The 15418-nt window shown below is 45.2% G+C and overlaps 1 protein-coding gene across 2 annotated transcripts in view; it reads right to left on the reverse strand.

Annotated features, from left to right (window-relative positions):
• The window catches only part of ITGA2 (integrin subunit alpha 2), a 108125-nt gene extending 103434 nt beyond the window's left edge, over window positions 1–4691 (reverse strand). For both annotated transcript variants that reach the window (XM_025270532.2, XR_003104951.2), the window contains exon 1: window positions 3978–4691. In XM_025270532.2, the coding sequence (XP_025126317.1) occupies window positions 3978–4035 (58 nt within the window). In that variant the 5' untranslated portion in view covers window positions 4036–4691. The remainder of the gene's footprint in view (window positions 1–3977) is intronic.
• Window positions 4692–15418: the final 10727 nt, after the last annotated feature.

A 15418-nucleotide genomic window follows, 5' to 3' on the forward strand; every position in this document is an offset into this window, starting at 1 on the left:
GAAAGAGAAGGTGCAGTATTTAAGCAATTACTTCCAAACCTGGCTGTATATCAGAAATGTATGAGTAATTGTTTTTAAATACTGAATGGCATGGCGTGAGTGCATGCATAGTCATGTACGACTCTCTGCAACCCTTTGGACTGTAGCCTGGCAGGCTCCTCTTTTCATGGGATTTTCAGGTAAGAATACTGGGAGTGGGTTACCACATCCTTCTTCAGGGGATCTTCTCGACCCAGGGATTGGACCCGCATCTCCTGTGTCTCCTGCATTGCAGCAGGATTCTTTACATGCTGAACCATCAGGGAAGTCCCTTAAAAACTGAATCCTAAGGCTCATTCCACGAATGTGAATCAGAACAGTAGCTCCAGAACCAGTATTTAGAACAGTAAAGCTTAGTGTACATTGGGCAGATGTAGATGGAGAGTCGTGGAGGAAGGGAGTTACCATATTGGATGGTGGCCTAAGGTGGTTGAGGGGCTGAGGCTGAGTGGAGAGAGGTCGTTGAGGATAGGTCCTGGAAATAAGAGATTACTTAAAATTACTTAAAATTTCCCTTTTTATTATAAAAACTTCCCTACTTTATCATTTTACTCGGGGTTGTCTCTTTTAACTTAGGACAAAGGTGAGTTGCAAACGGATGAGAGAAAAAGGGAAGAAGCATCAAGGCAGTGAAGGCAAAATAACATAATCTGGAATATATTCTAACCCAAATATGGTATGATCAAGTGCAGTCAGAATACAGAATGGTGTACATAGGTGTGTATGAGTGGCTCGGGAATGTATGTACTGTGGATGTGCCTATGTGCAGTCTGTGTGCTTGTTTGTGTGTGCAGGGTGAGTGTGGCAGAGAAGAAGCTGAAGAGGAAGGCTGCGGTCAGATGGTGAAAGACTTTATGACATGCCACAAAATTGGGACTTTGCACTACGTGATCTGGGCAGCCACTCAATGTTTGACACAAGGGGGTGACTGGATACAGATAAATGTTTAGAAAGATAACCCTGGTGACAAAGCAACACACACAGTTAAACCAGCTTAAAAACAGTAGGGGTCCAGAGACAAAAAAGTGAGGGCCTGAACTGGGTGGGAGCAGAAGGCACATGAGTTGGGGAGAACAGACAGAACTTGGAGATGGGCTGTGAGGTTGCCAACAAGGGAAGAGATTCTGGTTTTCATGTTTGCAGCATAATGCTGCCATTAAACACTAATAGATGACATAGGAAAAAATTTCAGAGGAGAGGTATCCACTTTGTTTGGGGACCCAAAGTCGCCTAGGAGGAGATATTTACTGAACCAGAACTCAGCAGAGTTGGCTGGAGATGCTGACCTGAGTGGGGAGCAGGCCCAAAGAGAACTGGAAGAAGGAAGAGGATCCAGCATGGAACTCTGTGAACACCAACACGGACTGGGTCAAAGAGCCAAGCCTGTGAAGGAGACTAAGGAAGAACAGCCAGGAAAATAGGAGACAAGCAGGGAGAACAGAAGCCAGGGATAGACGGTGTTTCAGGAGGAAAGAGCGGCCAAATCACATACTGATGGAGGACCTGCTTACTAAGAGGCAAATTAGAATATTTACAGCCCTTGGGGAAATTAGGGATTTGAAAATATTCATTAGGCAGGGGTGACTTGGGCAGGGTACCAGAGATAGCAGAAGATGAGGCCTAGAATCCAGGGGCAAGGATTATCCTTGGCCAAGCAACACACTAGAGCGTGTAAGTGACATCACACATTTAAAAATCACATTCTCTTTCCTCTATGGACCTTGGTTTATGGATTATCCAGGGCTCTTATGGTCTTTCTTTTCCAGTCTCAACCTGCTGGTTATCACTTCAATGATTGCAAGCACTTAAATCAAGGAAGATCAATGAAAGGTGATAAATATGAAACCAAACTAAGAGCACTGCTTTTTCTTAAATACCTGTGAGAATGTTTACAGACAGCCAATCTGAATCTAAGTGTTAAAATGAGATTTGAGGGTTTTAAGTTTCTACAGTGGTTGGCTTATATGCTGGAGTGTATGCTAGAAGTACAAATACACACACACACACGAGCCTTTTACATTTTAATTTTTGGTATTTATATTGAACAGTTACACATGGATATAACCTATAAACAACTACAAATATGTATGTATAATAATGATGAGTGCTCAAAAATTTTATACAGATAGGGTCATGCCATAAAAAACTGTACCTGTCACAAACTGAGAGCTTTCAATTATTCACTTTAATCTTGGATATTCATGGTATCAAAAACATGATGCTGTTTTCCTGGGAACTTGGGTTCAGATCACAAATGAGAAAGCTTTATTACGATCATCCTGAATTAAGAGAAAACCTGTTCCTTGAGTAAGGAAATACCTGGAGCAGGAGGAACGAGGAACTACATAAACTGTTTGGACAGACGTCATTTTATATCACCTCTGCTGGCTTGCAGCAAGGTGTCGAGCTGTCCTTGTTAACCAACTCTGGGGGAAAGAAAACTCTGAACCTTACTTCAGGCCTTGCAGTACCACATTCCTCTAAAGTTATTTCTCACTGCTTTGTTAAGAACAAGCCTCAACACTTCGAAAGTAAGAAAATGATGTTATACTTCCATAGCTTCTGTTAATAAAGGGTACTTGAAGAGAGCTGAAAAGCTTGGACTGAAGGGTCCATTAGCTCTTAGGAAGGTGGTGGTCTCCAGGGACTGAATCTCAAGGTGAAAGTAACTTTATCTAAAACCTCTAGATTAGGGTTGATGGCCCCTAAGAACATCTTTGGGGTCCCAGGAGAGAATATCTGAAGTAGCAGACCCAGGATTAGACAAGAAAACTAACTGATGCCTATTCTCTACTGGGGTGAGGACTATTTCTCTTTCTCTGCTATTTTTCTGTATTTCTGCTATTTCCCTAACCTGGAGCAAAGGCTACAGGATCTTCTGCATTAGATTACTTTCAGGATCAAGGACAGCAACTGGCTACATGCCTCAAAGGATGGCAGTTTAGCAAAGATTTATCCTCTTGCTTATAAACATTTGAAAATGAGACCACTTTTTTTTGCTAGCTATTCAAATTACAAAATACAAATGTGACTCCCCAACTCCACCCCAAAAGTAAACTAAAGTTCTTGAAATAAGCACACACGAGCCTCTGGATAAAGTTTGGACAAGTCACTCTTGATGGACTGTGGTCGCACCCCTAGACTCATTTCCCCACTTAGTGAAAAAGGGGTCAGGAGAGGGGCGGACCCAGCTCTCGTCGCCTTGCCCTAGGAGCTACAGCTGCGGGTAATTCTTTTGTTGTAGCGCCAGAGATCGAGAAAGTGGAAAGAACTTTTTCCGGACCTAAGTTTACATTCGTTGAATAGACGACGTTACAACAATAAGAGGAAGGCAGAAGGGCAGAAGAATTCCCCTCTGCCAAGCATTTAAGAGGCGCTTAGGTTTTCCTACGTCCCCCAAGGGAAGACACAGCAGTGCTGCGTTCTGGAGAAATGAAGACATTATTCACACGCTCCGGGTTGAAAAATAAGCGTATTGGGCTCCCGGGCTCCTGCAAAGCCACCAGGCATCGCGCTGAGGGGCAGGCTACCTCTTTGGACCGAGTTGCCGGGATGCACAGAACCGCGGAGTCCGGGTCCGGCGGGGCACCTGTCTGAGCCGGACCGCAGGCGCCCCGCTAATCCCCACTCCCCCATGCTTGTGTGCGCTTGCGTGTGTGCCTGAGAGCAAAGCGCGCTTCCAGTTAACTTCGAAAGGTGCTTTACAGACAGGGTGAGAGACACGCCTTATGGGGACACCAGGGAGGGGCGAGCCGGAGCCGGAATGGGGAGTCTCTCTCCGTCCCGCTGGGATGGCTGAAAGCCTGGGTCCACGTGGAATCAGAGCAGAGACGCGCGTCGCCTGCGCCTCCTTGGCGCAGATCTCCTGGCTCGTGCCCTCACCCGGGGACCCACGCAGGTTCCTCCTGCAACCGATGCGGAGCAAAGACGTCGCTTACCTTGACTAAGCACTAACACCAGCTGCAGCGGCGTGCCGCCTCTCCGTCCTGGCTGCATCCTGAGCCCGTCGCCCTGGCGCTGGAGCTGCTGTGGGTTTGCGCGGGGATCCAAGGACACTGAGACGCTTCAGAAGCCGTCCCGAGGGCTTCTCTCCCGCTCCCGGGCGTGAGCCGGGAAAAGTTGCCCGGCAGCTCCCGGAGCGCCAAGGCCCGCCCCTTCGCTTCGGCACACACCAGACCTGCCCCGGTCGGCTCCGCCCTGCTCGCCCCCCCTTCTCCGCCCTGAGAGCCGCACCTGGCTCCTCCACACCCCCGGAAGCCACACCTCCACCCCCACACACCATCCCAGCCCCGGAGTCCAGGAAGCCGCGGGGATGGGGACCGCGTGCCTGGGGGCCTTTCCTGCCTGCACCGCAGACGGCGAAAGTCAGGCAGTCACTACCCCGCCCCCCGACAGTCTGACGTAAGCCCGGGGGAGACCCCGGGTCCCCGAGAGACCCTGGCCCTCGTGCAGGCCTTCCGGCTCCTGGCAGGGGTGGGAGGGCTGCGGGGGAGCCATGAGCCTCAGTCACCGTTCTCAGGGGCTGCGCGGTGCCTGCCTTCTCTGCCTTTCCCAAGTGGGTGGAGAAATGGACAAAAATAAGCGCAGAATGACCAGGTTAGAAACTAACCCGACAGGAAACAAGATCTGCCCACAAGTTATGATTATCCCGAAGTGATATTTAAGCAAGAGCTGCTGCAAGAGCTGGAGCTAGCGGGGTGGGGGTGCGTTGGGGTGGGGGGTGTTGTGTGTGTTAAAATTCTCATTCCTTCCTCTCCAAGATAATAAGCAGCTGATTTCATTGTTAACTTGAAGGGATTTACTTAAAGACACAAAGACCAGTGAGAGCCCCGGTATGAACTCGTGATGCTTCCTGTTTGCATTACATTGTGAGTATTTTCTTCCATTATTTCAGGCCCAGGTCTGGAAAGAGAACATTCCATAACTACTTCTGAGCTTTTTACTTCCCAACCTAAGAAACAGGATAATCACTTTTCTTTAAACCTGGGTTTTCCTCTGAAAGTTTGCCCACAAATTCCCAGCACATTGCTGAAGCCAGGATCCTTCCAGTGACTACTTTTATAGTGTAATCAAATGTTTTAATAAACTACATGTAAGGAGTTACTAATCTAATCATTATTATTGCTGCTGCTGCTGCTGCTAAGTCGCTTCAGTCGTGTCCGACTCTGTGCGACCCCATAGACGGCAGCCCACTAGGCTCCCCCGTCCCTGGGATTCTCCAGGCAAGAACACTGGAGTGGGTTGCCATTTCCTTCTCCAATGCATGAAAGTGAAAAGTGACAGTGAAGTCGCTCAGTCGTGTCCGACTCTTAGCGACCCCATGGACTGCAGCCTACCAGGCTCCTCTGTCCATGGGATTTTCCAGGCAAGAGTACTGGAGTGGGGTGCCATTGCCTTCAATCATTATTATTAGCACCATTCTAAACCTTAATGAAGCAGGTAACTTCCCTGGTGGCTCAGACAGTAAAGAATCTGCCTGCAATGCAGGAGACCCAGGTTCGATCTCTGGGTGGGAAAGATCCCCTGGAGAAGGGAATGGCTACCCACTCCAGTACTCATGGCTATAGTCCATGAGGTCACACAAAAAGACATTTGCCCCTTGAAAGGAAAGCTATGACAAACTGAGACAGTGTATTAAAAAGCAGAGACATTACTTTGCCGACAAAGGTCTGTGTTGGTCAAAGCTATGGTTTTTCTGGTAGTCATGTAGGGATGCTTACTGGACCATAAGGAAGGCTGAGCACCAAAGAGTTGATGCTTTGAAATTGTGGTGCTAGAGAAGACACTTGAGAGTCCCAAGGAGATCAAACCTGTCAATCCTAAAAAAAATCAACTCTGTATATTCATTGGAAGGACTGATGGTGAAGGTGAAACTCCAGTACTTTGGCCACTTGATGGGAAAAGCCGACTCATTAGAAAAGACCCTGATGCTGGGAAAGACTGAGGGCAGGAGAAGAGGGTGGCAGAGGACGAAATGGTTGGATAACATCACTGACTCAATGGGCATGAGTTTGAGCAAACACTACGAGAAAATGAAAGATGGGGAAGCCTGGTGTAGCAGTACATGGGGGCACAAAGAGTCAACTGAACAGCTATGAAAAGGTTGGTGTGCTTGGGACACTGCCACTAGGAAGCAAAGTGGTTCAAGATGGGAAGGACTTAATTGGTAAAAATCAAATGCTCCCCTTTACCATAGCTAGGGCTGGAGTCTTGACTGTTAAAGTATTAAATTGGTGTTTATCAGGTGCTACTGCTTATAATCATGACTATAAATTGAATCAAAAATATATAGCCCCTAGTTCTTTCCTGTTTTCTTATCTGTCACTAACTCTACTTACTAATCCTTACAAACACTTGAAGGCATTTTTTTTCCTGCCCTGTGGATGCTACTCACCTGCTTACTAAGACGGCAGTGGCACCTGAGAATACGTAGGGGGCCGCTCACTAACCCTGACACCCAATCATGATGCTCCTCACAGACTTATTGCAGGAAGTCAGCCAGGTTTCAGGGAGATGAATATCTGTCTGTTTCCTTCTGACTCACTGAAATGTGAGTAAGTGTTTGGAACAGACCCTTGTTTGGGAGGGAGTGAGTTCTCTTCGTGTGAGACAGGAGTCTGTGCTTTGTCTAAGAGTGGCTGAAGAGAAAAATGTACCTTTCTTTGCTTTTGTTCTCAGAACTAGACAAATTAACATGCTGGCATGAGGTACAGGATAAATCAGGAACTATATTTTTCCAGAGCAGGCAACAATTTCACATTTCAAGAAACAAAGAACCAACTTCTGCCCCACATTAAGTTTTTTAAGAGTGTAAAGGTTTCCTGACACTAAACAGTTTGAGAACTCCCACCTTAATCATCCTAGGAACTATCCTGTCTAGGTGTAATTTTGCTGGTCACCACATTCTGAGTAGGAAATAAGACTAAGGGAGGTTTTCTGAAACTCTTTGATCTCAGGATGCCTTGGATAAATGAATACAAAAATGTGATTAGGTACACTGTGAAACGTTATTCAGCCATAAAAAGAAGGAAATTCTGCCATTTGCAGTGACATGGATGATGAACCTAGAAGACTTTATGCTAAGTGAAATAAGCCAGATAAAGGCAAATACTGTATGATCTCATGTGAAACCTAAAAATGTTAACTTATTGTACAGAGAGTAGAATGGTGGTTATCAGGAGCTAGGGTGTGGGGAATAGGGGGTGATGCTGATCAAATGGTACAAACTTTCAGTTATAACATGATTAAGTTCTGGAGACCTAATGTACATCATGGTGCCTATAGCTAATAATACTGTCTTGTATACTTGAAATTTGCTAAGAGAATAGATCTTAAGTGTTCTTACCACACACACAGAAAAAACAAATATATAAGATGCTGCTAAGTCGCTTCAGTCATGTCCGACTGTGCAACCCCATAGACGGCAGCCCACCGGGCTCCCCCGTCCCTGGGATTCTCCAGGCAAGAACACTGGAGTGGGTTGCCATTTCCTTCTCCAATGCATGAAAGTGAAAAGTGAAAGGGAAGTCGCTCAGTCATGTCCAACTCTTAGTGACCCCATGGACTGCACCCTACCAGGCTCTTCCATCCATGGGATTTTCCAGGCAAGAGTACTGGAGTGGGATGCCATTGCCTTCTCCGATGTATAAGATGATGAATATGTTAATCAACTTGGTTGCAGTTATCTCACAATGTATATGCATATCAAAATTTGTCTATTTTAAATATATAAATGTTTTAATTAATTACTCCTCAATAGAGCTAGAAAAAAATATTGAGGATCCCAAAGAACTTCTGTTTATGTGAATTGTTTCTATCAGTGTTTACCATGGAAAATATTGAGACAGATATATTTTCAATATTAATGTGTTAATTCATCTTAAAATAACAGTAAAAATTTTACATGTTAACATAAATAATACATTTTATGAAAAATAACTTTCCCAAAATAAAAGTATGAATGAGATGAATGATACTATTTTACATTTATGCCAGTCTTTTTAATATCTGACTTAAAAATAAACACTTGAATTCTCTTATCTGCTTCTGCATTCAGTCTGTTGTAGATAGGTAGTTTTTGTGAAGTTATATGAATTAACCCATAATCACACAAATACATGGATGGAAAAATAAAACATAATTGTGGATATTCTTCTGATACTACACCAAAATTCAACAAGTGATGTTTTGAAAAGACTAATTATGAAAACATGGGTTAAATCCCATTTCACCTGCCTTCCTTCATCAAAGTCATTTTAAAACTTGCAGGTAGCCTAAATCATGTTTGCCTGAGTAGTTTTCTAGAAACGTTGGGTCAGCTGTGTCTAGTTTGAGCCGAGTTGGCTGAGACTGGATAGGACCACCAATCCTTGAAGCAAGTGTCCTGGGTGACCTTCGAAGCTGCAGAGGTCTGTAGCTTTGTTACACCTGCACAGAACCGTGATTACCGCACCTTTTTCCAATCACCTTTCCCTATGCTCCCCACACCTCAGACCGCCCTGCTTCTTCATTCGTATCCTGTAAATACCACCAGCCTTTTGCCCTCAGGGAGATGGACTTGAGATTTGTTCTCTCATCTCCTTGCTTGGCTCCCTTGCAAATAAACCCTTGCTGTGATGCAAACCTTGGCATCTATCTTTGGACTTGCCAGGGGTTGGGAAAGGTGAACCTGCTTTGATAACAGTCACAATGTGAAACCTGAAACCATTATCAGTGAACTTTCCTACCCTGGTGCTCGTCTGTAACACAGATGAAATTGGTCCCTCACAGAGTATAATGTGGTGGGGGAGACAGGCAAGTGAACCACCAGCTACAGGATAACATCCAATGAAGTGAAGTCGCTCAGTCGTGTCCGCGAACCCATGGACTGTAGCTTGCTAGGCTCCTTCGTTCATGGGATTTTCCAGGCAAGAATACTGGAGTGGCTTGCCATTTCCTTCTCCAGAGGATCTTCCTGACCCAGGGATCCCACCTGGGTCTCCCACACTGCAGGCAGATTCTTTACTGTCTGAGCCACCAGGAAAATCTCTAACATCCAATAGGTACAGGCAGAGAGTAGCTTAGGGTCACAGAGGGGCTCATCTGAATGAGAGCTGGAGGGTCCTGGAAGATTTTCTAAGGAATACTTTACACTGCATTTAGAAGGACTTCACTCGGAGTCAACTGCCTCTAGTTTGGGCTGAGCTGGTTGACTAAATAGGACCACTGACCCTTCAACTGGGCATGCACGATAGTCAGGACTCAAAAAGCAAAAAGAGATGGAAGAAATGGTAAGATGGAAAGAGAGATGGCAGATGCAAACACTGCAGATTGATACGTGCCTGCATGCTCAGTTGAGTCCAGCTCTTTTGTGATCCCATGGACTATGTAACCCACCAGGCTTCTTTGTCCATGGAATTTCCCAGGCAAGAATACTGGAATGGGTTGCCATTTCCTCCTCCGGGAGATCTTCCCAATCAGGGATCGAACCCACATCTCTTGCTTCTCCTGCATTGGCAGGCAGGCTCTTTACCACTGCACCACCTGGGAGGCCCACAGAGATTGGTAGGTGGCAGTTTTAATAAACAAGAGAACTTGCTCATGAAGCTTTTCGTGGGCAAGATAAGTGGGTCCCTGTGACCTCCTGCAAGGTGAAGAGTTTATACAGAGGCCTTCTTTAGTAGCATTCAGTCACATGTACAGTTCACATGGTCTCAGTAACACATTACTTTCTCAAGGCTTGGAGTGGCTCAGTGGGAGGGAACAGTGGATAGAATGTACATCCTGTGAAATTGCCAGTGTCCAGCTCTCCTAATATTTTCTCTTTTCCTTTTTATATAGTTTGAGGAGGTTTCTATGCATAGCACTAGCTTACCGTTAAGGTGTACACATTTCTCAAGTCCTTGAGGACTTGTCTCATTAACTTCTTTTACTCACAGTCCTTAAAACAGGGCCCATCATAGAGCTGATACACAATAAAGGCTTGTACATTTGTTCAACTAATGACTAACATCTTCATTAAGGTAAACCAGAGAAAAGAAGAAGTTAAGTTTATCTCTTAGCACGTGGAAAAGCTCAACGAAGGGGAAATATTATTCATATATACTTTAAGTTCTTTTAAGGAAATGTGTCATGTGATGGATCCAGCCAGCTGCATGGTTCTCTTAACTATTCTGATCTCTCTGAAAGACTTGGATGTTTAAGTTAGAAATCAGCCTTTTTCTCAGAGGGGAAAAAAATCAATCTTACTTAGTCTAAGTCAAAGAATAATTAATTGAACTAATATGAGGAAATTTCAGAGAATGCAAAGACAAGAAGTACAGCCTGGTTTTAGAAGTGGTGACTGGGAAGACAAGAACACACTTCACTTAACAGCTTTTTGAGAATTATATGAGTTTCTGGCTTTGTCTTCCTGTGTATACCTGCATGCTTCTCTCTGTAGACTGACTTCCTCTTGAATTACTCATCATTTCCAGTGCCCTGTAACTTAACCTGGGACTTCCCTGGTGGCTCAGTAGTAGAGAATCCACCTACCAATGCAGGTTTGATCCCTGGGTTGAGAAGATCCCCTGGAAAAGGAAATGGCAACCCACTCCAGTATTCTTGCCTGGGAAAGCCCATGGACAGAGAAGCCCTTGGACTACACAGTCCATGGGGGTCACAAAAGAGTCTGATAAGACTAAGCAACTAAACAACAGCAACAATAACTTAGACCAGCAAGGATCATTAGCTTTCCATGACCCATCTCTAGACTTCATTCTATTAGACCTAAGTTTTACTCAATACAGTCTTCTTCAGCTTGACACTCTCATAAGACCATTCATGATATTCTTTTTTTCTTAACGTCCTCTGCCAATCTTTGATTCTTTAGGTAGTTGTTATTTCTTTCTGAAGCCAAGACCTCTGCTTTCTCAACCATTAGGCAATTTAACTTTTAGTGCATCCTATGAGTGACACTAACGAAGTAATTTTGTTCGTACCATTTGGATTGGAGTCAGTCCTTTTAGATGGAAACAAATTTCAAATGTTTAACATCAGAAAGTCAAACAGAGCCAATTTTGCTATTAGGATTTATCTGACTGGCAGCCCAGTGAACTTTGTTTACACATCAAAAGAATGAAATCCGTGAAGATGAGACAGCCTCTAAAAGATTTTGAACTTAAGTTTTGCCAGGAATCTCAGTCTTAATCACTTAATCTAAATCTTTTCTGCCTCTACATCCTCTACTATGCTATATGAGAAAGCACCAGCTATATTCCTTCCTTACAAGACTGAAGTGAAAGTCACTCAGTCGTGTCTGACTCTGCAAACCCATGGAGTATGCAGTCCATGGAATTCTCCAGGCCAGAATACTGGAGTGGGTAGCCTTTCCCTTCTCCAGGGGATCTTCCCAACCCAGGAATTGAACCCAGGTCTCCCACAATACAAGTGGATTCTTTACCAGCTAAGCCACCAGGGAAACCCAAGAACCCTGGAGTGGGTAATCTATCCCTTCTCCAGCAGATCTTCCCAACCCAAAAATTGAACCAGGGTCTCCTGCATTGCAGGTGGATTCTTTACCAACTGAGCTATCAAGGAAGTGACTATTTGCCTCTAAGGCCCTGTCTAATTTTCTCCCAGAATTTGTCTCTCTTATACATTCCTACAGTTTCTAACATTATCCTTCACCAGAATTAAGTGGAGAATCTTGCAGTAAGTTCACTTTTATGCGTTCACTTATTTAGCACCTACCATTTGCAAGAGAAGGCAATGGCAACCCACTCCAGTACTCTTGCCTGGAGAATCCCATGGATGGAGGAGCCTGGTGGGCTGCAGTCCATGGGGTTGCGAAGAGTCAGACATGACTCAGCGACTTCACTTTCACTTTTCACTTTCATGCACTGGAGAAGGAAATGGCAACCCACTCCAGTGTTCTTGCCTGGAGAATCCCAGGGATGGGGGAGCCTGGTGGGCTGCCGTCTATGGGGTTGCACAGAGTTGGACACAACTGAAGTGACTTAGCAACAGCATGTGCAAGTTAATGGGCTCAGTACTTGGTGAGAGCCAATATGTTGACTACTTGTCCTCAGTGAGCTTGAGATCTCTCCCCAAATATTGTCCTTAAAGTCTTGCTCTAGCAGAAATTGTATGAAGCATATGGGAGGATATGGAAGTGCACTCTGGTTGATGCCATTCAGCAGAATGAAAGAACATTCAGGTACATTTTCTTTAGATTCAATATGAACCTTTTTTTGTTTGTTTTGTTTAGTCACTAAGTTGTGACTCTTTGCAACCTCATGGACTGTGTAGCCCACCAGGCTCCTCTGTTGATGGGATTTCTTAGCAAGAATACTGGAGTGGGTTACCATTTCCTTCACCAAGGGATCTTCCCAACCAAGGGATCGAACACGCATTTCCTGCATTGGCTGATGGATTCTTTACCACTGAGCCACCAGGAGAGCCCTTTATAAAGATATGGGAGGTGGCTTACACCATCAGAAACCTCTGAATCTTAAGGTCAATTCAGATGTTTCCAGGTTTAAAGTTGAGGGGCCTGCTGCTGCTGCTGCTGCTACTAAGTCACTTCAGTCGTGTCCGACTCTGTGTGACCCCATAGATGGCAGCCCACCAGGCTCCCCCGTCCCTGGGATTCTCCAGGCAAGAACATTGGAGTGGGTTGCCATTTCCTTCTCCAATGCAGGAAAGTGAAAAGTGAAAGTGAAGTCACTCAGTCGTGTCCGACTCTTTGTGACCAGCCCACCAGGCTCCTCCATCCATGGGATTCTCCAGGCAAGAACACTGGAGTGGGGTGCCAGTGCATGCTGCATTCTGTGGGGTTGCAAGGAGTCGGACATGACTGAGTGACTGAACTGAACTGAACTGAACTGAATTTTTTTCAAGCCCTTTGAACTACATACTTTCACAGGATATGCTAGGGTAAGGCCATTCCTTTTCTTCTTAAAGTTGCAGCCCAGAACATGTACACAGAGGTTGTAAACTGAAACTTAGCTTGCCAGTCTCTGAGTACCAATGAGATCCTACTCATGCAAATGCCCAGATGTTCTAGTCTCACCATTCTCTCTTGTACATGTAGGGCACTTCTTGAGTCCCTGGGCTGAGACTTACACACCTGTGCTCCAAGATCAGTCATGACTGCTGCTGGCCCCCACAGCTTAAAGTGGTGCCCTCCCTCCTCAACCACCAAGTGGGTGTAGATAGATCCCTTTCTCTTTTTGCTCTTGTGATAACTTCAGAACTTCATGCTGACACATTGGCTTATGAACCTACTTTAAAATGAGGAGGCTGCAGCCTCCTCTCAATCTGACATTATTTAGATGGACTCCCTCCCTAAAAGGCTAGCTTTTACTCGAAAGTGTTACCTGGAGCCAGGGAGGTTCACCTGTGGCCATACTTCCATTCCCCTCCCCAGGGTGCATACTTGCATCCAGGGCAGCTGAGTTTCAAGGCATTCAAACAAACTACCACATTATATCCAGAAACACTGTTTCCTCCTGACTCTTGGCTTTGCTTCTGAGTCTGACTCAGCGTTTTTTCCACTGTACTTCCTTGAATTTTGGCTTCTGTTCTTTTCCATTCTCCACCTTCTCCTTCCCCAACTACCTAATTCCACATGACACATATGACTAACTCTCGTGTTCAACTCTAGCACAAACCCCTGCCATATATTTATATATGTAATTTTTAAGTAGAAAATTATAATAATGATTATATTTGTTTTTTTCTTTGATAATTGCATGAGGTCAAATTGACATACATGAACTGTATATATTTAACTTATATGATTGGTGGTTCAGACTGTAAAGTGTCTGCCTGCAATGCAGGAAACCTGGGTTCGATCTCTGGGTCAGGAAGATCCCCTGGAGAAGGAAATGGCAACCCACTCCAGTACTCTTGCCTGGAGAATCCCATGGATGGAAGACTCTGGTAGGCTACAGTCCATGGAGTCCCAAAGAGTTGGACACGACTGAGTGACTTCACTTTCTTTCTTTCTTTTCTTTCACATATTTATACGTTGAATAAATTTTTAAATAATATAAAAATATTTTAAAAAGTACCCCCACAGTTATGTAGGGGTGTGTGTATTTGTGTGTGGAGGTGGAGGGCAAGGAGGAGACATTCGTAGGAGGCAAGCTAACTTGAGGACGCAGAGTCTGAAGGGCTAGTCTTACAGACCCACACATCTGTTTGAGCTGTGAAACATCCCAGGGAGGAACTATCCCCAGGAGGTGTCAGGTGTGCAATATTAATCCAAAGAACAAGAGGTTTTTCAAGGGGAAGTGTTCATTTGAGTAAAGCAAGGTGTCAGCTCTAAATCTCTGAGCGGGAGATGGGGAGACATGGTAAAAGGATTACAGAGCAGAAAGGTAATTGGGAGGATCACCCTGCTGCTGCTGCTGCTGCTGCTGGGTCACTTCAGTCGTGTCCGACTCTGTGCAACCCCATAGACGGTAGCCCACCAAGCTCCCCTGTCCCTGGGATTCTCCAGGCAAAAACACTGGAGTGGGTTGCCATGTCCTTCTCCAATGCATGAAAGTGTAAAGTGAAAGTGAAGTTGCTCAGTCGTGTCCGACTCTTAGCGACCCCATGGACTGCAGCCCACCAGGCTCCTCCGTCCATGGGGATTTTCCAGGCAAGAGTACTGGAGTGGGGTGCCATTGCCTTTTCCAGAGTATCACCCTAGGGACAGAGTAAAAGATAGTGTCATTGATATATTTTGACTCTGTTATTCCACAGTGGTGTGGTGGATTGTTTCTTCATTTCAGCAAATACATGACCAGATTAGGAACCAAAAAGAGGGACTGACTACAAGTTGGAAGCCACAGAAGGGGTTCAGAGTGGGCCACACAGAATATGCCACTTGGACATAAACGTTTTTCTGAGCCTGAAGTAACTGAGAATAAACAGACTCAAGAAAGACGCTGCCTTCCTTGCTCTTTCACAGAAAGTGCAGGACAATTCTTAATCGCCAGAGACAACTCTAGACTTACCAACTCAAAGAGGGCACCAGAGAAATCTAATAACAAGCCTTACTAACTAGCCCTTCTCTGTCATTCGCTTCCCCGTATATTTACCTTTCCACAGTTTACAGCCCATGACCGCCTAAACTACTTTTCCTTTGTCTTGTCGTCTCTCTACAAATTATCGTGCTTTGTTAAGATGCTGTATATGTTCTAACCACCCTGCCTGCTGAAGAAGGTCATCCAGCAGATGTAGCCAGCAGGTCCAGCAGGTTAGTCCCTGAGCTGGACCCAGGCAACTGGAGGGTCCTCACCCCATCCACTTGGAATGCGTATTCCACCCACTGTTTATACGCTAGGAGCCACTCTGGGGACAAACCTTGAGAGAGTAATAAGCCCCCATTGAGACCAACTGGACTGCGTGTGTGACTGCACCTTGTTAA

The sequence above is a fragment of the Bubalus bubalis genome, chromosome 19 (genome assembly GCF_019923935.1).
Source record: "Bubalus bubalis isolate 160015118507 breed Murrah chromosome 19, NDDB_SH_1, whole genome shotgun sequence".
Lineage (NCBI taxonomy): Eukaryota > Metazoa > Chordata > Mammalia > Artiodactyla > Bovidae > Bubalus > Bubalus bubalis.